The sequence below is a fragment of the Python bivittatus genome, unplaced genomic scaffold (genome assembly GCF_059951505.1).
Source record: "Python bivittatus isolate LINGU-HERP-01145 unplaced genomic scaffold, Pbiv_v1 ctg000130_np1212, whole genome shotgun sequence".
In the NCBI taxonomy this organism is placed as follows: domain Eukaryota; kingdom Metazoa; phylum Chordata; class Lepidosauria; order Squamata; family Pythonidae; genus Python; species Python bivittatus.
Window position 1 is genome coordinate 29,988 of NW_028277041.1, and position 25,717 is coordinate 55,704.

Consider the following 25,717-nt stretch of genomic DNA (forward strand, 5'->3'; position numbering starts at 1 on the left):
ATGACAAAACCAAGCATCAAAAAATGGAGCACATGGGGCACATGGTTCAGCACCGTCGTAACTATGAACAGTTGCTGTACAAGTGGTCATTAACTGAGGACTACTTGTAGTCAGCCACTGTAATTCAGAATTGATATGGATGGACAAAGATTGTTTAGAACATCTAAAAAGGAAATTACTTCCAAGACCTGTTATTTTATAACACCAGTCAGCTGTAGAAAAATAGGATCTAAAATCATGATCCTTCACTGATTTTCATCATTAGGTGTTCCTTGGTGTTCATGTGAGGTCTCAGGATAATGATGTAGCATTTAGGGATGAATATGCAGCCCAGTAAGCCCAGGCTGGAGGCCAGGCTGGAGAAGATCTGCACAGCCACCATGTATTTCCCTTTGGTACTCAGGTAGGTGGGGACAAAGGAGACCCAAACGCTGCAGAAAACCAACATGCTGAAGGTGATCCACTTGGCTTCATTGAAGGTCCCTGGCAGCTTTCGGGCTAGGAAAGCCACCAAGAAGCAGATGGCAGCCAGAAAGCCCATGTAGCTGAGGGCAATGTAGAACATGGTGACTGAGCCTTCATTGCATTGCAGAACAATGTGTCCTGTTTGGGAATGCAGGTCAGAGTCAGCGAATGGGGGAGAGATTCCCAGCCATATCAGGCAGATGCCCAGCTGAATCCCAGAACAGGACAAGACAATGGAGTTGGCCAAAGTCTTTCCCAGCCATTTCCTCATCCTGCTGCCTGGCTTTGTGGCCAGAAATGCTACCACCACCATGACAGTCTTGGCCAGCAAGGAAGACACAGCAACTGAGAAAACAACACTGAAGGTGGTTTGTCGAAGAAGGCAGGTCACCTTCCTGGGGCGACCAATGAATAGAAGGGAGGTCAAGAAGGAAAGCAGGAGGGAGACCAGGAGAACGTAGGTGAGGTCCCGGTTGTTGGCTTTGACGATGGGAGTTCCTCGGTATTTAATGAAGATTCCCAGAACAAAGAGAGTGGCAAGGGACAAAGCAAAAGCAAAGAAAGCCAGGATGAGTCCCAACATTTCCTGATAGGACAAGAAGCTTATAATTTTGGGGACACACTGATCTCGCTTCTTATTGGAATATTGGTCATCTGGGCATTTGTTGCAATGAGCTGCATCTGAAAAACACAAACCGTTCCTTTTTGATTAGCATCTATCTTTATCTGCAGCTACAGCATTTAAACAATGCAATTTAAATTAAGTATTCCTACCATATACTGTATAAAGTATGTTTTGGAGATGATGAGGTGGGAAAGCATAGTGAAAGCATGTGGAGACCTTATTCCAAAACACCTTTCTACAGTACTTGGTGAAGGCTTAAGTTGCGTGGTGTGATGGAATGTCTCTACAAGGAGGAGAGTGATCAAGGCAATCAAGAAGGAGGGGGTGCACTCCAGGAGGGTGGAGGAGGAAAGAGGCAACACAGTCTGCAGGGGGAGCGTGAGAAGAGAAAAAGAGGTTCAGGATAGCCACTCCCTAGAATCTCACAGGGTATATCCACTAGTTGCTGTAGAATAGATTTACTTCGGCAAGATTCTGTCTATAAGGTGTAAGCAAATCTAGGAACTGTACTCGACTGGATGGTTTCATTGTTGTTCTTGGGCTGGGCCTGACATATAGTTCTAAAATAAATTAAGAGTTTAATAATGTAAAATTCAGCCCTCTCATCCACATATTTTCCCATTGTTCCATTTGCATATTACATCCAACATTTTAGCCCATTTTATCATAGTTTTGAACTTGTTCATCTCCTGTTTCGAATCTCAACAAAAGTTTGTACATTTTAGCAATAAGGTGTTCATCATTAGTACATAACTCAGTTTCAAATTCAGTTTTATCATGTTCAGAACCAAAAGTCCTTTTATCCACCTTAAACCTTTCTACTAATTGTACATGTGAAAACCATTGACACATATATCCTGTTAATATCAAATCTTCTCTTGATTTTATTTTAAATTCTCCCTGGGAGAATCCTAGTGTGCCACCCTAAGTTAACCATTTCGCTTAGTTACCATTTCTCTTCTGTAAAATGCTTCCTATGGTGAGAGCCATAAAGGCATTTTCAGACACAATCTAGATTCCTATCTATTCCAAATTCTCAAAATGGCACATCTAATAAAATGATTTCTGAATTCTACATTAAACTTAACTTTGTCATACCATAAATAGCCATGCCACCCAACTCTCAAATCATGCCCTTCCAAGACCAGTAACTTTCAATTTCCCAGCATCACCCACTCTTGCATCCAGACTAAGCAGCAAGCTGCAAAGTACAATTTCAAATCTGGTAAATCTAAACCTCCTCTTTTTTGAGCATTTTGCAACACCTTATATTTAACTCACAGTTTTTGCCTTGCCACACAAATTTAGATATATCTTTCTGCCATTGTTTAAACGGTAAATCAGTAGTCAGAATAGGTATTCTCTGAAACAAAAGTGACTTTCTAGGTAGGCTAGGTGTCGTTTATGTGAAGCTTTCCCACTTTCGCAACTCTTCTGCAATGGGGTTGTGCAAGTCCTTGGAAAGAGGTGTGGAATGCCAAGGAGCATCTTCCAACTCTCTTTTGTCCTGAAGTTAAGTAGAAATTTTCTCTCTTCGTTTAAATGCTGAAGACCAATGAGATGACCAAATCCCACACTTGTCTTCTTTCATGAACCCTAACAAGAACAGAGGACATTCACTCTTTTTCATTATTGTAATGTTAAAAGCAAGACCACTGCGCAAAATTGCGTGCTGGTGCCAACTCTTTGAAAGGTCTGTTGGCAGCTTAAGGAATCGCTTGCTTTGAGAAATTAAGGAGAAAGTAATTGTACCTAATTCTATTAATTAGGTGTACAATTAGCATGAAAGAAAGCACCTTGAACAAACCCTGCCCCAAAGAGCAAGAACGAATTCTGATTGCTTCCACAAGTTCCCTCTTTGCTTTAGAGCTCCCTACCTTCCTGTCTGGAGATTGTTCCTTCTTGACACGGAGAACAGTCGTAGCAGCAAACCGGTTCTCCCTTTCTCATGAGCTTGGCGTATCCTGGGTGACAACTTTCAGCACATCTGGAAGAAGGCACCGTCTAAGCAAAGAGGAGCCAGGGAAACATGGATTAGAGGGCTTTCCTTCTAGGACCTGAGATGTGTTCTGAGCTGGGTCCCCACGCTGGCTTAAACCATGGCTTCTCTTAATCATGCCTGGTTGAATGCTTTCTGTTCCTACATTATGCTGAGTATGAATCATTTTTCCACACCATAATGTCTGTGTGCACACACCATGGCAAACTGAAACCAAAGAAGCCTCTCTGTGTCCGTAGATAAGCTATGATTTCTACCTTGGCAGGTTTCTTCAACTGTTTTCCCTATTTTGGGAAGAGTCAGCATGCTATCCATCAGAGGTATGACCTTTACGTTCCATCAGGTTCAGCTAGAATGGCCAGTGGTAATAACTTGGGAAGTGTAGCCCCAGTCATGATTTGCAGAAAATTGCTAGTTCCTTTCTTGGCTGTTGGTAGGAGAGCTTCTAGCATACACTTGTCTCCAGGTCTCTTGTCTTTTTCCAGTATATATCCATTGAATCTTAATTTCCTTATAGGTGAGATTCGTGCCTCCTAACTCCTTAGACCATTCTCAAAGGAGGCTCAAGTTCTCGTGAATTGCCATCCCAAAGCTACAGTTAGCATGATATCCCACCGTGTTCCACAAAAATGTTGGGATTCCCACAGTCAGAAGGACCAAAACTTGTTGAGAGATCCTTGTTCTATTGACAGCTGAGAAATACTTTTTTGATATCTGAACTGTGGGTTGAATTGTACTGTTTGATTTTAACTCTTGCATGCTGCCCACTGTCACTGCCATGAGATGGGCAACTGTATAAATCATTTCAATTAATTAAAAATCAGCTCCGTCCAGCTACATCTTCTTCTTCTTCTTCATCATCATCATCATCTTCTTCATCACCATCAATAATGTTATTGGGTCTGCCCAAATCTTGATGTTATCTGGGTGGATGTCCCAGATTAGGAGTCAAGGCACCTACTTCTAATAACCGCTCATATATCCTCAACCCACGGACTTAGTGCTCTCTTGGAGATTTTTCTCTAATGGGTGTGGACACGTGGAAGTAGTAGTCAATTCATCATCCAAGGCCTTGCGTCTTCCATGGTTCATTAAATCCTCCTAGGAACAGAGAGTTCTGAAAGCCAAAATATTTCTGAAGGATCCAGGAAGACCAGGCTGTGATACAGGGAGCCTTCCTTTGTTTGATGAAAAACTGATAAACCCAAACCCATCTGTGGCTCTCCTAAATGGGATCCTCCTAAATCCTTCCCTGCTTGCTAGGTGAAGTAGGTCATAACATTACACAACTTCATTGTGCCCTGTGCCTTCTTTAACAATAAATTAGTGGCACAGCTGTTACATGACTTGCTCCTCACCTCTAAATATGACCCGACATTTGATTCAAGGTTTGTACAAACTTAATGCTATGGCCAAAAGAGATCCAAAATACGGGTTGCAGAGAACAGATCCCCTTTTCAGTCAAACTGATAAGCTCCTCTCCTCTTTTCATGTCCATGCATCGCTGAGCTCATTCAGAAGAAATGCAGAGGGGGACAGCCACCCTCGAGACCTTCCTCTCACTTGCCAGTCCTTCTGTTCATTGTAGAGAGAAACTTCTTTGAGCTCTCGGCAGCCAGATCTGCTCGCCACAGACTCGACTTGAGTCCAGCCGGTGTTACTCTCAAGGGGACTGAGGCTTGTCAACATCTTCCACGGAGCTAGATTTGCAGTGCCACCCCAGTGAGGCTACTGGGCCATACAAACCCTGCGCCAACCCCCTCCAGTGATTTGTTCTCTTAGACTTCGGAAGCACAGACTTCCTGCATTTCTGAAGCAGCCTTTCTCGACTGGGTTGCACAACCTGGAACAGCCAGTCAGCCAGCTGCACTTGATCAGCTGGTCCAGAATCAGAGAAAGGAGCAATATGCCAATACTCACCCTTTGACCCGAGTTTCCACATCCAGGAGAACCAGGGTTTCAGGCAGCCAAGGAGCACCCTAAGCAAATTCAAACACTGCTGGCATAGCAGTTACGGACAGGGAGCCCCGTCTGCCTTCCACTCTGACTGTTGGAGTCGCATCTAACACTGACCTTCAAGAACCAGGACTCTGCTCATGTGCTGCCAGTGAAAGGGATCTCTTTCTCCCTCCATCTCTCTTGTCTATCCAGAAACATTCCCTTGTTTTATTCTCCATTCCCACGTGAAGCAGTATCCTTGCAAAAGGGGCTCCCCCTTAGTACATGTTTGTGTGAATGCTACATCCCATAAGTTTGCCTCTCCTTTAGCTGTGGCAAGAAGCCTCCAAAATCAGCCTTCCTTTGTCACAGCAAGAGTCCCCGTGTTTCTCTCTCTGCCTTCTCTAATAGCCAAACGCTATATCAAGGGAATGATTTTTTTCAGCTTCCCACATGGCCCGTCCCTCCACCTGATGTCTCTCTGTCTGGCAATTCAGTGTGCTGCACTCATAACCTCTGGCTTTTCTCTTATTGAAAAAATTGTGCCACTCTCTGACTTTTATGCCTTTCTCTGATTGAATCGAATAATGTGCTAAATTCTCATAGATGAATACTCTTCTCATTTTACTGGTTTGAACGTCAGCTTTAATTTTTTTGGACTGTATTCCCCAATTGCTTATTGACTGACTTTATATTAGCAGTCTCAAGTATTAGCTAGTACACTGCTTGATTGGTTATTAATTATGGTTTCATATTCAGGTTTAATAAGAGAATTGATGCCATAGCAAACCTCAGTTTTTCATTTAGCTATCCCACCACTTAGACATGGTGCATGCTACTGAATGAAACATGATATCTAATCAATAAATGGGGCTTAGGTTCCCTTACTTGGAGGCTATTCCAATTGTGTTCAATGGGATTTTTTTCTGAGCAGACCTTTCTGCATCTGAAGAGATCAATAAGAAGACCCAAAATCAAGAAGCATTGTCTACCTTGTTAAATGACGCTGGCCATCGGATGGCATTCTGATTGATGGAGACCTTGACACCTGAGGCAGCCTCTCTTTCTACACTCCCAATTTTCACCCCAGCACCAGACTTGTTGGGAAATACTGCCCAGTGCATGATATCAAAGTCAGTAGCAGGAACTCCATCTTCATCCAAAGAAACTTCATCCTTGGAAATATTATAAAGCTGGAAGTTTCTCAGAAAACGATGAAGCTGTGAAGACAGAGGAAAATCAGGCTTGTAACTTTGCAGTTTTCCGTTTGAACCCTTATTCCATGTTTTTAGTACATGTAGTCCTCGCTTAATGACCATTCGTTTAACGATGGTTCAAAGTTACAACAGCCGTGGGAAGGGCCCTTTATGGCCCATAAATCACTTCTGGATGTCATAAAATGTTGTGCTGCCCCCTCCACAGTCATGTGGCTGCACATCAGGTGCTTGGCAACTGGCCTGCATTTACAACTGGTTGCCAAGCAGCTTGCGATCATGTGATCACCATTGGAAACTTCTCTGCTGGCTTCCCAAGAACGTCAATGCAGGGAAGGTTGCAAGCAGGGGGGTTGAAGGGAAACCTCTTGGCGGTGTGCAGGAATGGAGCTCAGATCCTGAAGATTTGAGCTCCATTCCTCCAGCCCCAGAAAGAACTTCCCCTCTGTGCACGGAGGGCAGGGCAAACATTTTGGCGGGCTTTAGGAACGTTTGAGAGTGAAAGGGCTGCCTGCCGGGAGGATTTCAGCTTTGTGTAGAGCTGCAATCCTTCAGCAGACAGCTCTTTCACTCCATCCACTTAATGACCTGGGAGTTTGCTTAACGACTGTAGCTGGGAGTGCCTGGATTGTGGCTGTTGAGCAAAGCAGTCACGTGGGCATCTCGCTTAATGACTGCTTTGCTCAACGATCAAGATTCCGGTCCCAATTGTGGCCATTAGGTGAGGACTACCTGTACTATTATTACAGTTTGGGATTGGTCTAAATAACTCAGCTGCTTTTATTTGGAAAGAGATTCAGCATTTTAGGGAAGCATTTCTCCTGCCTCTCCAGAGAATGCTCGATTTTCTTTCCAATATGGTTTATCCTTTCTTGAAGTAATCACTTTATCGTCCTACTAAGCTGTAGGTCAGCAACATAATTTTAACAAAAATGAAAATTACAGAAGGCTGGAAGTTCATGCGATAACTGAATCACATTAGACTTGGGTGTTCCCCTGGGATATTGCATCAGGTATTATGACTTGTTTTATGCTTTAATTTCTAAAAAATGTCTTGTGTGTGTGTACATAGGGCTGTTATAGCAGATTTCAGGAATCAATACATTCCCTACTGTCTAAAAAGGGATCAAACCCGGCTGTTGATTGTTTTGTGCAGTGTTGTTCAAACTGGGCAACTTTAAGATGTGTGGACTTCAACTCCCAGAATTCCCAAGTTCAGAGAGCCAAATTGACTTCTTTGATTAAAGACAATATGCACGTTTATTCCTGACTGGAAACCTCTTATGGACTTTTTGTGGAAGAGAAAAAAATAACCTTATGATTTATGTTTGATGATTAGACAGGACAGATTATAGAAAGAAGAGAGACCTGTTGTAACCATGGAGTAAGAGGTGAATTTATATTTGTGCTTATAACTGCTGTAAAGAAGATTGGAAGCCACTTCTTTATATCATTTCTGTTTTTCTTTTTCTTCTTTCTTGCAATTTTAGCCTTCTCTTTGATTTCTTTCTTTGTTTTCTTACTTTTTCTTAGTTTGTATTAGTCTTTATCTTCCTTTTTAAAACTTTTAATAAAAGTATATATAATATGGAACATTACATACAAAATTATATGTATATAAAAAAGGAAATAGAGATGCCAATATTATAATACTTCATATAAATCAGTGGTGCAACCACCTCTGGATATATTGTGTGCAGTTCTGGTTGCCCCACCTCGAAAGGGATCTAGCAGAGCTAGAAAAGGCTCAGATGACGTAACCAAGATGATCCCGGGGCTGGAGCAGCTTCTCTGTGAGGAAAGGTTGCAACATTCAGTGCTTTTTAATCCGGAAAGGGGTAAATGAGAACGGCATGATTAAGGTATACAAAATTGTGTATGGTGGGATAGAGCGGAGAAGGAGAACCTATTTTCCCCTTCCCAAAATGCTAGAACCAGAGGTCACCCAATCTTGGAAGAGTCAGGGCAGACAAAAGGATTTTTTTTCCCCACACAACATGTAATCAGACTTGGAATTCACCACCCCAAGATGTGATGCTGGCCACCAGCTTGGCTGGCTTCGAAAAAGGGTTGGACCAATTGATGGAAGTGATGGGGCTCAATGGGTATTAGCGCTGAAGGCAACGTGACTACCTCTGAAGGACATCTGTTGGGAGACTAGTGGGTCTCCTTGTGCAGTTGGTTGGCCACTGTGAGGACAGACTGGGCCAGGTGTCTGAGCCAGCAGGGCACTGCTTACTGTATATTCTTGTGTTCTTAAGATATGTGGATAGGCCTCTTATTGCCCCTAGAAGATGCTGTGAAGGGACACTGATTTTGTCCTTCCTTACTATGGTCAGATCTTTTTACCAAGAAAACTGGTTGAGTTTCCAGAGGTCCCTTAAGACTTGGTTGTGCCAGCAGGCCTGGGGACACCAGGGGATGGGGGAATTAGTGAGGTGGCTCCCTTATTTTTAACATCCTTTTATTCTCTGTTTTACTTTGGTTTTTATATGTTTAATGTATTTATTGACTGTTTTTAGCTTTGTTGTACACCGCCCAGAGTCGCCTGTGGTGAGATGGGCAGCCATATACATTGGTTTAATAAATAGATAAGTAAATAAATAAATAAAAAACTATTTTTAATCCAGAATACAAAGCCTTTACTCATTTCCTGGAAACCAGGCTAGCTGATCAAGGGTGAACCTGAGGATTACTTGGAGTACCATGGTGCTTATTTAATTTGCAAATGGGGAAGGTCTCTTTGTCACTATAGAGGTGTCTCTGTCACTACAGCATTCCAAACCGGTTTAGATGGAAGTTTCAGCAAGGGAATCTCTCTCTCTCTCCCTGTCCCCCTCCCTCCCTCCAAGACTCCACATCTGGCCAAAACAAAAACTATAAATTGAGCAACTGCTCTTTGGAATATCTCACACCCACTCCTGCAGCCCTGCTTACCCTCAAGTGAAAACTAAGTAATTGAATGGGAACTATCAGTGGAAACTCAAAGAAAAGTCCTACCTGCCATGGCTGCACCATCTGGGGTATCTGATGGTCTCCAACCCGTGTCCTCCTCCTCCTTAGTTGGGCAGAATGGGCAGCATTGTGGACCCAGGACACAGCCTGGATTGCTGTGGATATACTGGAGGCATCCTCAGAAAGGATTCTTTCAACCATATTATGGGGTGGGATTTCCCAGTTCTCTTTTTCTGAGCATTTTTCCCAAACTTTCTTTGAAAGAACAGGACTTGAGTAGGAACATTGAAATACTGCCTCCCCAAACTGCTTGATAGTTGATAAATATGAATAAAAATCATAATATTGTGTCCTTTTAATGTCCCGGGTTAGGAAGGATAGGAAAAGGTGCTTATCTGGGAAATCAATCCAGCTGTAAAGTAATCTTACACTTATGTCTGACAAAGTTGTTGCAATTTGCACTTTTCCTTTAATGAAGTTGTAGATCTTTTCAATGCTTCCTATTATAGATATTAGTGCTAGTGTGGCTTGAAAATCCAGTTGATAAACAGTAATTTTTACTTCACTTTTGCTAAGATCTAAAAGCCTTTTCCATTTCCCCCCCATATTCAGCTCTGTGAGACCTTGACCCATATTCAGTGCTAAGATGCTTTCTGAGAAGACAATGCAAATCCCGTTTTTTACAGCTGCAGCTGCCAAGTTTCTTTTGAACTTTTCTCCACTTTCATTATCCAGAACAAGGAGACCGATCCACGTCCATCGGAAATGCAGGAGCAGTTTGACAATGGCCATGTAAGGAGGTTCATGTTTTGGACTCAACCGGTAGAAAAAAGGGAAATGATGCTTTTGCTCAGGAATGTGGCTGAGAACCCCATAACTGATCTAATAAGAAAGAGAAGATCAGAGTGGTTTGTCTCATTTTTATGAATTAAATTCAGATGCTTAAATCTAAAAGCCTTTCAGTGTTGCTGAGTGAAGCTTCCAGAAAACAATGCACAGCATGAAATTTTCTGGCTCCCTTGAGGTTCTCTCCTGTTCTCCTGTTCACTCCCTTTGAGGCTAGGGAGCCCTGGCTTGATCTGTGGGTGACCCTCATGGGCGATCCTCACGCAGCACGTTCTTCTGGTCAAACCCTATCCTTGCAGCTAAGCATGGGTGATGAGCGTGACGCAGTGGGGCACTTTTGCTGCCACCAGCTGATGCCCACCTGAGCCCTCCACACTCCATGGGTCACCCACATAGATCAGACCCTGCAAGTGATCCACGGCAGACAGGAGCATCTTGATACTGTAGGTAGAGAGAACTCTCCTGATGTACCAGGAACACACAGACCCACCATTCAGGTTCTGAGAGACGGCTAAACCGAGCTCTCCATCAGAACTTGCCTAAACCTCAACCACAGCCCAGAATAGTGAGAGGAACTGGTAGATGGGACGGTTACCTGATTTGCTTGTCTGCTCCCAAAACTATATCCCCCATTTGGATCAAGGTTTTTCAGCCAAAGGGATGGCCTTAGGCACTAGAAGGAATCTGACAGGCATTATAGTTAGGAATACAACCAGTCTGAAGAAAGCAGAGGGCCTTCAATTGCCCCTTCAATGAGACCAATTCTAGTAGCAATGTGGAAGAAAAATGATACTAAAAAGGACTCAGGCATGAACTCTCCAAATTAATATCGAGCAGACTCTCCCCTTTCCTTCATATCTTTGACGGGGGCAGATTGTGGTAGGAAAAGGATTTTTGCCTAAGGGAAGTTTGCAGAGCAAGGAACAGATCCTAGTCTGCTCTTTCTCTCAACGGAGCAATAGACTTGCTTGTCATTGACTCATCTGGTCTTCCTTGAAGGTTCTTGGTTCAACAAAGGAGGCTGAAAATAGTCTTGGATCATCTGTTTCCTTTTTAGTTTGTCCCCCAGTTTTTGCAGGGCAGGATTGCCCTAGCTAGTAACACTTCTGCCACAGGCAGACATTTCTTATAAAACTAGTAGGGCAAGCCCCCTGCCCCACTGGCTTCCTTGAGCTCAAGCTTACACTTCCTCATGTTCTCCCCTTCTCCTTTCTGCATTTTCATCTATAGCTGAAAAAAGTTACTTAGAAGAACTACAGAAAGGGACAACTAGCCTAGCCTTGACCTTTTCCTCTTACTTGCCAAACTTTTTTTTTTTTTTTTTTTGTCCCCAAGGGAAACCTCTTTGAACAGTCAGGAGTTGGACCCCCTTGCAGATTGAACCTGAGCCCAGCCAGTATAACCCTGAACCAGGCAGAAGCCTTCCAAGTTCCTCTAATTTGCAGTACAGCCCCAAGGAAGTTGTTGGACCTTATAGAAGTCTTCAAGTACTTTATCCTCTTAGATACTGGAAGCAGAGTCTTTCTGTGTCCCAGAAGCAACCATACTGAGTTGGGTTTCATACCCTGGAAGAACCAGCCGGCTTCACCTGATCATCTGGGTCCAGAATCAGACAAAGGAACAGAATACCAATAGTCACCTTTGACCTGCTCTGAGTCTCCAGCTCCAGAAGAACGGTGATTTCAAGAGGTCAAGGAGCACTGGAAAAGCAATCACTGATAGGAACTCCTATCATCCTTCCTTTCTGACTGTATGATCTTCAACTGACCTTCAAGGGCTTGGATTCTGTGCATAAGCTTCAAAGGAAAAATGCTGTCCTCTCTCTCTCAATTTCTCTTTTCAACCCAGAAACATTCCCTTGGTTTGATTCTCCATTCCCAGTTGAAGTAGCACCTGTGCCAAAGGTCCTTCACTTTAGGGCACGTGTATGTAAGTTTCTCTCTGGTTTTCTCTGTTGAGCAAGACTCCATATTTCCCCGTCTGCCTTCTCCTATTAGTGAACACTGTCTCAGGTGAAGCACTTCTTTAAACTTCCTTCTTTCTCTTTACTCTCTACTCCTCTGTCTCTGAATTCAGCATACTCCCAACACATGACTTTCTCCAATTGCATAAACCATATTAGTCTCTGAACCTTCTGCTTTTCTCCCATGGAAATAGCAATACTACTCTCTGAAAATCTTGTCTTTAACTGAATTGAACAATGGTTTAATTCTCATAGATTATTGCTTAATTGATTGCTTTGTATGTTGGGTTTAAATATTGTTTGTGCTATATTCCTTCCTGCTCCAATTTTCCACTGTTTATTATTTGATTGCCTTTATATTATTCGCTTCAAATATTAGTTAATAAATTGTTTGATTGGGTATTCATTATATTTTCATTTTTCAACTTCTGGAATACATAAGCCTGTTTAATAATCTATACAGTAAAGATCCCAACAAAACTGGCATTGTGGCATGATCTCTAGTTCCTGTCTTATGGACTGTAAGAAGCATATTAAAGCAGCTGTGTCAATGTGCCATTTAACCTCTCCATGCCTTTCTATTCTTGCAAAGCCTCTTATTTCCACGACCCCCATACATGATGCCTGCTACCCACAGTTCTCTTTCTGGTGAGCTCATCAGCTCCATCCAACCAAAATTTCTTCCATCTTCCTTGACTCATTCACTCTTCTTTCATATTTTTGTTTTGCAACTTGACCCTCAGACCCACCTTTGAAAAAAGGAGGAATTTCTTGACTATGAGAGCTATCGAGTGGTGGACCAGCCTGTCTCCTGGAGCTGCATCAGTGGAGGTTTTCAAGCAAACGTTGGACAACCATTGGTCTGGGATGATCTAATGATTCCTCTTCGGGGCACAGAAGTGAGCTGGAAGATCCACAAGGCCTCTTCCAACCTTACGATTCCATGTTTCTATGATTTGCTCTAAATTACCAGTCCTACCTCTTCTGCATTTTTCATTCACTTTTCAATTTACCCCCCACTCATTCAGCATTCAGACGTTCTTGAACCCCTCTCTCCTCTCACTCTTTGTTGTGCCTTTGAGTCAGTGTTGATTCCTGGCAACTGCCTGGACTAGTCCCTAGTCTTCTCCTGCCACCATAAGAAGGGGTCACATCTCTGCCTCCTCTTGGCATATTCACAGAACAATCATTTGAATTGATCTTCTGCTGCCTCCAACCTCCTGGTCAAAGACTGGCATGCACAACCATGATCTTTCTTCAGCAATTGTCCTCACACTTAGGGTCAGGTCCCAGGATCCTATTCCTGTTCTTCCTTTCCCCTATTAAAATCAAATCTCACTATATCCAAAATTTTCCATAACCTTTCCATTTCTTTTTTTGTTTTGGTTCCTTCAAGTCAGTGTTGACACCAGGCGACTGCCTGGACAAGTCCCTGCAATTTTCCTGGCAAGATTTCAGAAGTGGTTTGCCATTGCCTCCTTCCTAGGGCTGAGAGAGAGAGACTGGCCCAAGGTCACTCAGCTGGCTTTGTGCCTAAGGTGGGACTGGAACTCCCAGTCTCCCAGGTTCCAGCCTGAGGTCTTAACCACTACACCAACCTGGCTCTCCTTCTCATTTTATCACACACATTTTCAAAGTACCCCATTTCCACTGTCTTCAACTTACTTTAATCTTACTTGTGACATACTCCACTCACACTTTCATTTACCAAAGTGGGCAGAAACACATTGTTAGCTTTTTTCCCCCGAGAGACAATCATTCTGCACAAATTCATCTACGTGCTCTGGTTGCTTACTTGGAGAGAGATTCTTCAGGGGCAGAAAAGGGAAAGTCACAGAGCCTAGGCATTGTTTCAAAAACCACGCTGTGCCAGGAAGACAAAAGAAATATGGATATGCCTTATGGAAAGAAAATCATTTCAGGTTTTTTAATGCCTCACAGCTGACCTGAGCTTTACTTGGAGATAAACACTAATGTGTTGTCTTCTGTACTAATGTGAAGAATCTACAGCATGGAATTCAATTCATTTTACTTTCATACCTGTGGGATTTTGTAGATGCCCAACATGGTAGAAATATGATTGAAGAGTTCAAAATCTGTCCCTTCAAGAAGTGCCAGCAGGTTCTTTTGTCTTCCACATCTGTAGTTCGGCACATTCTCCTGCCCCGTAGATAACAAGTCAGTCAGGGCTTCGTAGGTCATCTTTGCATTGAAAAAGTTCTCATAGATGTTGTAGCCCAGAGAGATGTTGAGTAGCAGTCTCGGACTCTGGTTGATCTCATGGACAGCAAGGACAAAGGGCAAGATATGATAGAAGCCCATAGATGTCATACTGCAACATAACAGTAGATTTCCATCTTCAGTTTGGATTTTCATCTTCAGTTGGTAAAAGCATGCACTATTTTCTATAGTTTTCCTTTAAGTGTGTTTTTTAATAATAAATTTTATTTCAGTCTTGCCAGTATACCCTGTACCTTTCAGAAAGCAGCGTATGAAATCAATGGAAGAAGGATGGAATGGATCAATCTAAAAAAGTACAAACTAGCCTGTTGATCTCATGAAGGGAAAGAAGGCTGGATCTTACCAGAAGTTCATTCTCACTATATAGCAACGCAGACAGTCTTGCCAAGCACTCATGACTCAATTGAAAAATAGTAGATTTCTGTATCATTTGTTTATGGGACTTTTCAGGAAGATTGATTACTCTGGACATTCCTATTAGAAGGATAGTCCCATTGTCCCCAATCACAGCTTCTTCTCAAAACAAAAGAGATACGCTTGGGATGTCAGGATCAAAGGCATCCTATCAAAAATATCAGAGCTGATCTTAACTCAGATTTTCTGTAAATTATGATTTGGGTGAGAAAGCATGGAAAAGAAGCCTTACAGCAACAGTAACACAGTTAGGAGAATAGTAAACGAAATTAGAAATTAGAACTAGTAAAAGAAAAGAAAAGAAACTACTAAAAGAAACTCCCAAAAGGAAGTGGAGAAGTTTCTGAATACTCTTTCAATTTGTTTAGAGCAAGCTTTTGCAAAACCAACCATTTCTAAGGGTGCAAACATGATCTCATGATATTATAGGAATTCTTCCTATGGTATCACCAAGGAGATGACTAATGGCTGGATTCAAGTGGTGGTAAATTCAAACTTGAGGAGGTGGTCAGTGAATTAACACATTCCCAGAGTTTTTCATTACTGTGAACCATACGGAGTAGGATTCCAGAAAGACTAAGACACACACACAGAGAAGTTTAAATTACATTAAGTTTCACATTTTGGGAAAATTCAAGGGTTAGATTTTTAGTTATCCTGGTTAAGCAGGTTGTCTGATCCAGACCATGAAGCTTTTGAAAGGTCACCCAACATCCCCGATTGAATGCTGTTTCTCCAGGATTCTAAGACACACCATAATTATCTATACATCATTAACTGTGGCAATGAGGATCTTTCTATCTTTTTATTAAAACAATTGTACCAAAAAAGGGTTAGATTCCAAAAGTGGAATAAGGTTGGACTGAATTCACTTCAGCAAACTTAGAGAGACATTTCAACCTCAAAGAATTGCTTACTAGCAAAATGTATTTCTTTTGGATAGCTGAAATGGCTTTTCCATAAGTTCCATTTTATACTTTTTTTAAACTAATCATTCCTTAAATAACTCAGGTCTCTTCTTTGACCTGAACGTGATGGATAGAAAACCTGAGATTACACCCTCTTCCTTTTACAGTTTAAAGTATTCTTGTGTTCAATATTTTATTCAATGTATAATTCTTAAAGTAAACTAATAGGAGTAAAAAAATATACAATGAATTAATGATTTTGATACTCTGTTTTATTATCCTTTTGGCTTTAGATTCTGGATTCCTATTCATCACATAAGGTGAACTTTGTCAACTTCTTTATCATTCAGGAGCCAAAAGATTTCCCTGAATTTTATACTGCATGCTCTTTCCTTGGTGAATTCAATTCAAATCAGCAATATCCTCTTCTAAATCAGATAGCACTTCCTTTGTCACAGTCCTAACTCACTATATGCTCAAAGACAACATCCTTGATTCTATTGAGCTCTCTATCCTCCTTGACTTAATTTTTTTTTTTATAAAGGACTGCTTTAAAATAAATTTAAATACCAAAGAAGGAAGGAAGGAAGGAAGGAAGGAAGGAAGGAAGGAAGGAAGGAAGGAAGGAAGGAAGGAAGGAAGGAAGGAAGGAAGGAAGGCACAGTGTATGCACTGTAGCAAATGAGAAGAGATGGTGGGGATCACCAGAGTCAAGTACACCTTGATAAATACCTTAGAAAATTGTGGCTTGGAGGCTGGAAGAAAGCATATGGTCGAAGTGCAGAATGTGATGTAGATATGATTCCAGTAATCGTGTAGTCCCCTGGCTTGTAGAAATTAAACCCCTTTTTTCTTCTCTTATCACATTCAATGGACATTTCAGCACCATAGTCGCACAGGAAAATTGGGACAGTAGAAGTAGGAAGAGCTGACTCCTCATGGTGGAGATCCTTCCTATAGTTCTCTGTCTGACACAGATGCTTCTTCCTTGGTGTCAGGGCTGGTGAATTATGAGGAAGAAGATGCTCACAAAAGAGAAGACTGGCACTGAAGATGGTCCAGCTTGGCCCTAGATCTGAAGGAGCAGCCTTCAATTTCTGACTGGCATAGTCCTTGCCTAACCTAAACTAATCCTATCCTCTGCTCTCAGCAGAGCAGGAGGTAGTCCCGATCAGATTTTCAGTTTTCATATGCCAGGCACTATCAGTGATCTGTCACATTGGCTTAAAAAATGACTAATCATGGTGGTGGGTGGAAATCCCATAAACTTTGTTGAAAATAGATCACCATGGTTTTAATAATTAGAAGGGGAATTTGCAACATAGTCATTTGTGACATAGGTGTGCAGTTGGAGAAAACAATTGTCTATGACCCAAGGGCATAATTTGAGAGTTAGGAAGGGAAATTTTCCCGAAAGTTACACTGCCCTTTTACTCAATGAACTTATTTTTGAGATGCTAAGGATTGTAATATGCTAAAACAACTGAACAGTTCTTAACTAGCCAGTGGGGACATTATTATTCCTCCTCACACTGTCCTGGAGTGGATGAAGCCACCTTCCTAAATGCAGGTCAGATACTCTGGAATATTTATAGAATTGGGCTCTCCTATAAATTTAATAAAATGACGATAGAGATAGATAGATAGATAGATAGATAGATAGATAGATAGATAGATAGATAGATAGATAGATAGATAGATAGATGAGAGATAGATGAGAGAGAGAGAGAGAGAGAGAGATCTGCATGGTAAGATATCATCTGGATGATCCATCACAAGCACTTATTATAAAGCATTCCAAAATGGAATCTTTATGTTTACAGTGATAAGATCTGATGGAAATTCCTTGGATATTACTGTGCTGCTTTGGATTTTATACTATAATTTGTTTAATTTGTACCTTTTCTTCTATAATTAATCTCAAATATGGCTGCTATTGACTTGCTTGTGCATTATGATACTTGTTGCACTTATAAAAATTAGACTAAGACATTTATTTATTTATTTATTAGATTTTTATAGCTGTCACCTTCTGAATCCTAGGTAGTTCACAACAGTATGCAGTTACCTGAGTCTAGTACCAACCAAAAGTTGCTGAAGTTCAAGGGGTAATCAAATCTGGGAAGGTGAAGCTATGGGTGATGCTATGGGATGAACCAGTCTGAGGTCTTTGGATAATGTGCACCTAAGGCCCATTGCATACAGAGGCCTCCTCCAAAATCATGAGATGGAATGGTAACTAAGGGCAATAATCTCTGGACTAATCCCGAGAAGGGGGAGTCAGGTGTTAGAATGTGCATCAAACTGAAAGCCTACTTCTAAAGGTGTGGAGTCTGAACCCCAAAGGACGTAAAAGGGCTGAGGATTAGTTCTTCACCTTGGGCATTCAACAAGTCATCCACTGGGTTGACCTCCCAACTGAAGCCTGCCCTTTAATAACTTGACCTTAGTCCTGGTGTACAGAACACAGTACAACAATTTTAAAACTGATAATTTGGTCTCCTAAAGCTGCTGAAAACACTGTTTCTTTGTGGAACAATACCCACCATCCCGGTGGAGAATGGATGATTGGTACTTAAGTGTGTCCTCTTCGGCTGTGGAAATATTCTACTATTCAACACAATTCAACGGTGGAAGAGGCTGCCTCAGGAGGTGGTATGGTGTCTTTCGCCAGAGGTCTTCCAACAGTGGTTGGATGCTCATCTGTCAGAGGTACTATTGTAGTGGTGTCCTGCACTGGGTAGTCTCTTCCTGAATGGATGTCCATATTAATTGAGTAAACAAACAAATACCTTTGGACCAGATGACTTTCAAGACACCTTCTGAGCTCTCATTCTATGGTTATCTTATCAGATTCTGTAATTGCAACTGGTTCCTCCCTTTGTGGAAATTGGTGCTGGTGACTAGTTGTCGGTTGACCAAGCAAACATTTGGCCTAATGAAGGCCCAATGTTCATGTCCTACACTTTCCAGTTACATCTCACCTCCTGCAAGGTCAAAACCAGATCACATGTATGCCTTCCTCCTGGGCCTGGACCTAATATCAGTTGAGGAATGTCAGTATTTATCATAGAGGCCATGAATTCCTGAGCCACCCTGGATCCCCCATCCTGGGAATGAAGTCCCTCAAGACCACCAGTCTGGGGAAATTCAACACTAGTCCCAGCATGAGATATGGAAACTCACACAGAGATGTGGCAGTGCAGCCTCATGGTTGGTGCACCAGCTGAATCTCCAGCTTATCCCTGGAGTCAATCTTCAGATAAGGTAACTCCTATCCAGCTAGTTATGCAGCAGGAATAACCTGTAAGGAATTTAGAGCTGAGCTCAGGGATTGGGAAGCAAGGAATGACACAAGGTGGGACTTTCAGGAAACATTACTCAGTCCTAAAAGAGAGGAAAGGATGAGCGAGAAACTCAATGTAACCCTGTCATTAATCTATCTATCTATCTATCTATCTATCTATCTATCTATCTATCTATCTATCTCTATCTCTATCTCTATCTCTATCTCTATCTCTATCTCTATCTCTATCTCTATCTCTATATCTCTATCTCTCCATCCATACACACATAAACCAGACAGATGGATGGATGGATGGATGGATGGATGGATGGATGGATAGATAGATAGATAGATAGATAGATAGATAGATAGATAGATAGATAATAATGTTTATTTTTTAAAACTACATGTATATGAAACATAAAACACTTCATTTGGGAAGAATGTTAGGAAGAGTTGTGGTTTCTTGGTTTTTTTTTTTACAGCGACAGGCTCAGTTTAAAAGTATCTGAAGAATATTTTTCTTGAAATATCATGAAGGTGATTTCGAACTCAAAAACTCCTGGACTTCTTATGTAAATGACAGAGATGGTAAAGCAGTAATCTTCAACACATACCATTGGAAGACCAGTTAGGGACAGTTTGTCATGGAGAAAATCTTGCTAAGAGTCGACACTGACTTGATGCTATATAATCAATCAATCAATATTCAACACCTACATTTAGGAACGTCTGGGCGGGGGGGGGGATGGTTCATTCTGACTCACTTCACAAGAACTTCTCCGAATCAAGTTTTGGTGAAACCTTCCAGGTCTCTTCTGACCAAGTCATGGAGGACTTTGGTCTCATTGCATACAGATCTGGTACTAACAGCAGTCTGAGGCCAGGGTGTCTGCAGCAAGCAAAGAGACCAGTGTGTGCCAAGATGCCAAATGTAAGCACCACTCAAATCTCATTGCACGTGACATTGTGATGCAAGTACAAAAGGCGCCGAGGTTCTCTCAACCCAATTTGGCTCATCATTTTCCCCAAGGATAACTAAGGACAGAGACAGCCATCAAATCCAAAGCTTTCATCATAATGAAGTATGCACTTGTCCATAAGGGTAGAACTTGAATCATGGCCATGCAACATCATGACACAACTTTTGTTATCTTCCAAAGCCTAACTGATTTTCACTTCAGACCTTTTCACGCTTGCAAATAATCTAGTGCACAGATAGCCTGGCAACTTCTTTGTTCTGTGATATCCCCATGACATGGGCTCCATTGATCCCTAGCCCATGAGCCCCACAGCGTCAAGCTATCCTTAGATGCACTGGTGATAGAGCTTATCATGAGGATGCAGAGGTAACCTGGTCTTCGTAGGAAGAGTGATAGGGTCAAGAAAAGAATTCGGGAAATTTAGCCTGTATGAAGAAGAGGACAGCTTTGGGAAGGGAGGGAGAGGGGTATGGACCAATAAGAGCTGCTGAATTAGCAAAGAGGTGTTGATGTTGCCTGGTTGGAGGGTGAGAGATGAGTTCTGGAAGTTCCTTAGATGCTTGAAAATGAGGAGAGGGCAGTTGGAGTAGTGATTGACGGAGGGCGATATTGTAGGGGGACTGCACTGGCCAGGCCATTTCAGGAAATGGGGAATTAGCCATTTGGTGGATATTCGACCTTCTAACTCACATCCACCTTAATCACTTTAATATCTCCATGACCATATATGTATTACTTATTTCCTAAAATTTATATGCTGCTATAATTCAACAACACTCTGAGCAGCTTATAAAGCCATACAAACCTTCAAATAAAACAGTAGTAAGAAAGAAAATAAGCTTAGTAAGTGAATAAGAGAAAAACACGGCAGCCCAAGGAATCAGCCCCAGCTTCTAAACCTTTGCTTGTGAAAAAGCCAACTTGTTTATTTATTTATTTGTTCAATTAGTGTAGCGGCCCATCTTAAACAAGTGACTCTGAGTGGGGAATGATCGTAAAACCAATTAAAACAATTAAAAACACAATACAGAAAGAAAAATTAAATACATATAGCAGCTGAGAAATATTGTAATCCATAGATGTTAACCTAACCAGGAAATGGGGCTCTTAACATACTCGGGACCCCAGGCCTGGCACATAAGCAGGTCTTCAAAGCCTTATGAAAAGCGAACAGGGTTGGGGCCATCCTAATCTCAGGAGTGAGGATGTTCCAGAGGGCAGGTGCTACAGCAGAAAAGGCATGGCTCCTGGTCCTACCAGCTGACATTCCTTGGCTGATGGGACCCGGAACTTGCCCATCCTTCCCGATTGGATTGGATGGAGAGAAACAACTGTGAGAAGATGGTCCCTCAGGTACCCCGGCCCCAAACCAAGAAGGGCTTTAAAGGTGACAACCAGCACTTTGAATTGCACCAGGAAACACACCGGCAAGCAATGCAGCCTATGAAGCAGTGCTGTTAGATGTGCCAAATAACCAACACCATTTACAACCCATGCAGCTGCATTCTGCACCAGCTGAAGCTTCTGACTGCTCTTGAAGAGCAGCCCCATGTAGAGTGTGTTGCAGTAGTCCAGATGGGAGGTCACGAGGGCATGAGTGACATTGAGCAGAGCCTCTTGGTCCAAAAATGGGCACAACTGGTGCACAACCCAAAGGTGTGTAAAGACCCTCTTAGCCACGGCTACCACCTGCTCTTCCAGCAGGAGCCGAGAGTCCAAGAGGACACCCAGATTGCGCACTGGGTCCATCTGAAGCAGTGCCACACCATCCAGGACCAGAGATAGAAAACCTTGACACTGCTAGGTTCAAGCACTCAAAGCCACTCAGTCTTGCTTGGGTTGAGCTTAACCCCATTGCGTCCCATCCAGGCATTGGGACAGGACATCCACTTGATGGAATTTGCAATTCATGGAAGTTGCTCTGATCTCGGAAGAACTATTCTTCAAGAGGGTGTGTGTGTGTGTGTGTGTGTGTGTGTGTGGCACAACTGAGAAGGTTCGTCACTGTGCTTTCTAGAGTTGACATTTTTTAAGGGAAGGGACCAAAAGGGAGTCCACCCTTCCCAGTCTTACCATGTAGGTAAGCAGAAGCCACTGAGAAGGCAGTGCCATAGATATTCAGCTTCGAGTCTTATAGGCTTTCAGAGTAACAACCAGCACCTTGAATTGCACCTGGAAAGAAGTTGATAACCAGGCAGCTCTCACAGGTTATTGGGCAATACCTTGAGGCTCCCATCACTAAATGACCTGCTGACCTCTAGACCAGTTGAGGCTTCCAGGTGGTTTTCAAGGCCATGCACATGTAGAGTGCACTTGTGGGAGTCAAAATGAAAGGTGACTAAGGCATGAGGGATTGTGATCAGGTCCTTCTGAGGCATGAAAGGTGTAGGAGGGACTTCCGTTTGGATTAAGAGACCAGTTGCAGTTCAGTGTTGGTAGTACCAGCAAAGGAAACAACCTGCAAGGGAAAGGACAGGGCTAGAAAGAAGAAAAGAGGAGAAGTCCTAGTCCTCAGATTCAAGTGGGAGGATATACTACCCTTTGTGAGTGACAAGGCCACCTGCAAGGGGAAGAGTAAAGGATAGTAGCAAGAGAGGTCTAAATTCAAGTGTGACTCACGGGGAGAACAAAATCCCTGTCAAGGTTCACTGTCAGCCTCAGTGAGGAACCCATCTTTTGCTCAGGTTTCTTTTCACTGGGAAAGAAGTCAAAGCTGAATGAATCAACCCAGCCAGAGAGAAAGTGCTGCAAAGTGGGAACAGATTCCAGAAAAGTTAGTTGAAAGTGAAAGCTAAGGATCAGGTCTCAGCAGTGATCTGAGTCTAATGGAGGAGAATCAGTTCAGGAGAAAAGTTTATACCTCTGCTTTGTTCAAGTCTGTGTAAAAATAAAAGATACATTTTCACTGGAAATTGATCTTTGGGTCTCATCGAGACACAACCCTGATCACATCATCAGCTACATCATCTCCATGAGCAAAACTGTTTGTAGCAGTTCTAGGAGAACAAACTATTGGTTCTTATATTTTGATTTCCTTTTATGTAAATTAGGTCCAACGTGAATATAAACAAAAGAAAATACAATATAAAATCCAAAACACCATGGCAAAATAGCAAAATATCTCCTTACTAAGAATATGAAGATTTCTAGTCATCTTCTTTTCACAACTCAGAAGACAACTTTGTAAGAGATGTCCCTCATGATTTATCTCAATGACATTTCATTTCCTGGATGCAGCTATTCTGGGTATCTGACCTGAATTTAGGAAAATGGCCTTACCCACACCAGGAAGGGGTGAGGAGAAATCATAATATTCCCATTGGCCACTTAAGCATTGTTCAGTTGTATTAATATTTTTATTTATTTTATTGATTGTTAAATCAAAATATGATTCCCAGCAGATATTAAGATTATTAACTTTAATATTATTCAACTTTTAATATTTTAAAAAGTTTGTAGAGTAAAAGGCAATCAGACTTTCCTGACTGGTTCCTTGTTGACTGCCATGCTGGAACCACACCCACGAGTCATACAAAAATGTTTTCTGCACCTGCACACCTTTGTTGCAACAGTGACTCCCAATTCCCCTTCCTATTATCAAAATCATAGTGATCTATTCTTTTTCCAACCAAGCCACTGGGATTTCACCGGTATTATTGTAGGTCATTTTGGAAACACCATGACAAATATTTGGCAACTTCTGTTATAGAAAACCTGTAAAGTTGGCCCATGACTTCTTCTTCCTCTGCTAAGAGCAGTGGGTGGGACTGGATTACACACAGACTATACCAGACTGACATTAAAAGTTGCCCCTTCCAGGTCTGCTACCAGGCTGGACCATCTTCACTATAGTTGTGCTCTTTTGTAAGAGAGTTTTCCTCCTAATTACCCATCTCAGAGACTAAGGATGAGGCATCTCTCTGAGAGATAACTGCAGCAAGGACCTCCATCATGATTCCTAAAATGCTGTTTCTGCTTCTCCTGGTGTCCCATTTTCCTTGTGGGACTCTGATGAGAACATGTCCATTGAATGTGATGAGAGAGAGAAAGAACAATTTTAATTTCTACAAAACAGGAGACTTCCAGATCAGTGGAATCATATCTACATCCAATAATCTATTTCGACCATATGTGTTCTCCATGCCTCCCACCCACAGATTCATTAGGTAAATATTGATGTGTACGTGACTCAGGTGATTGATGTTAAGCTCTCCAATGTCTTCTTTCTAGTAGGAAATGATTTCCATGTCCTGATTCCTGGCTGTTAGCAATCAGGAAACACCATTTGAGCATCTCTTGCAGTTTTAAAAGATAAGGTTTCAAAGGTTCCTCATAATTGTTCAGCAAAGGCCAACATCAGCACCAGGCAGCTTCAGCAGCACTCTGACAAATTGCCTGTTCAGCAGGTTGGATCTTCCCTGTTCACAAAATGACTACCATGGCACCCTGAAGTGTCAGCAAATATCCTTTTGATCAGAAGGCAAACTTTTGAGGTTGTTCTCCACCATCCCCTCCCTTCCTTCCTTCCTTCCTTCCTTCCTTCCTTCCTTCCTTCCTTCCTTCCTTCCTTCCTTCCTTCCTTCCTTCCTTCCTTCCTTCCTTTTCTTTCTTCTGCCAGCTTCCTGTTTCCTTTTTGTTTAAAAAAGGAATACTTTTTAAAAAATCAAGTCAAGGAGGGCAGGCAGCTCAGCAGTGTTAAGATTGTGACAGAGGAAACATTGTCTGATTTGGAAGAGGAGTTGGCTGAATTGAATGTATATACAGTAAATGCCAAAAATGACAAAAGGACATTTTGTCAGATATGCAGCATAAAGTTCAGAAAAGCTTCTGCACCCAAGTGACAATGACCTTGTTAGAAATCATCTGATGTTCCTTTGCCTGACAGATCTCATCAATAAAGTCAAACTAGAGGTAATGGTAGAGTATCAATGGCATTAGTTCACTATATATTTCATAGTTATCTATTTAAAATAATTTTGCACTGATCAAAGCACTTGGCTCAATAATATGTTATACTGTGGAAAAGAAGAGACTGCACTTTCCTCTCATCCATCCCTGTCTATCTGGTAAAACAGGAGAGGCAAGGAAAAAATTAGATTTAAAAATAAGTAAAAAGGGAACCCAATACATACATACACACACACATACATACATATGAAATGTGTTTGTGATTTGCTGAAGCGAATTCAGAGCCATCCTATCCCAGGTTCGTCATCTAATCCTTGTAATAGACTCATTTTAGTAACCAGAGAGAAAAACACTCTCTGATTCAGAGGCTGAGGTGAGGATCCATCCTCTGTGTAGGAAACTCAAAGACATCTGCCTCAACCAAGGACACTGGATAGAACTTCAAACCTCCATGGCTGGGTTCAGATGACAAAGACCTAATTACTGCATCTTTACAACGTGCTAAGCTAGATGGATTTTAACCTTGTGTGTGGGGGACTTAATCAGTTGTGGAAAGAGAACCACATTTGGGGTTTTGGTCATGAAACAACAAATTGTAAGGCAGACCTAGTGAACAGCAGAACATTCTCCTGCTTTCTTCAGATTTTATTTCTACACCCCTCTGATCAAGGTGAGCATTCAAGGCACTTAACTCCAAGTAAAATGCAAATACCAAAATATTTTGCAAGAACATTCATACCACTAACTATCAACAGACTACTATAAAAGAAAAGTTCAGGTAACATCATAGGAGCAAGTTTGTATATTTGGGAATGCTTTGTTTTACCCAGGTTAACTTTCAAAATGTAAGCAATTGCTCAGAACCTTGTCCACCTTCCTGTCCTTTAATATAAATGTGTTACTTTTGCTGTAAGAATTTCGTAAAATGTTATCTCCCCAAGTCCTACAGTAGTTTAGGGGAAAGAATAGTTG

At 41.9% G+C, this 25,717-nt stretch overlaps 1 protein-coding gene across 1 annotated transcript; it reads right to left on the reverse strand.

Annotated features, from left to right (window-relative positions):
- Positions 1-235: 235 nt before the first annotated feature.
- Positions 236-14,336, reverse strand: LOC148216514 (vomeronasal type-2 receptor 26-like). Its single transcript, XM_088135836.1, has 4 exons — positions 14,046-14,336; positions 6,020-6,247; positions 2,968-3,094; positions 236-1,146 (listed from the first exon to the last, which is right to left on the reverse strand). The coding sequence occupies exons 1-4, from the start codon at positions 14,334-14,336 to the stop codon at positions 236-238; spliced, it is 1,557 nt and encodes a 518-aa protein (XP_087991962.1).
- Positions 14,337-25,717: the final 11,381 nt, after the last annotated feature.

Bases quoted from the DNA above. Each gene is read 5' to 3' on its own strand.
- LOC148216514 (XM_088135836.1), bottom strand. From the start codon at position 14,336: ATGACATCTATGGGCTTCTATCATATCTTGCCCTTTGTCCTTGCTGTC. The intron at 3,095-6,019 runs GTAGACAATGCT...CTCTTTGCTTAG, and splicing joins GGCCAGCGTCATTTAACAAG to ACGGTGCCTTCTTCCAGATG. The intron at 1,147-2,967 runs GTAGGGAGCTCT...TGTGTTTTTCAG, and splicing joins AACAATCTCCAGACAGGAAG to ATGCAGCTCATTGCAACAAA.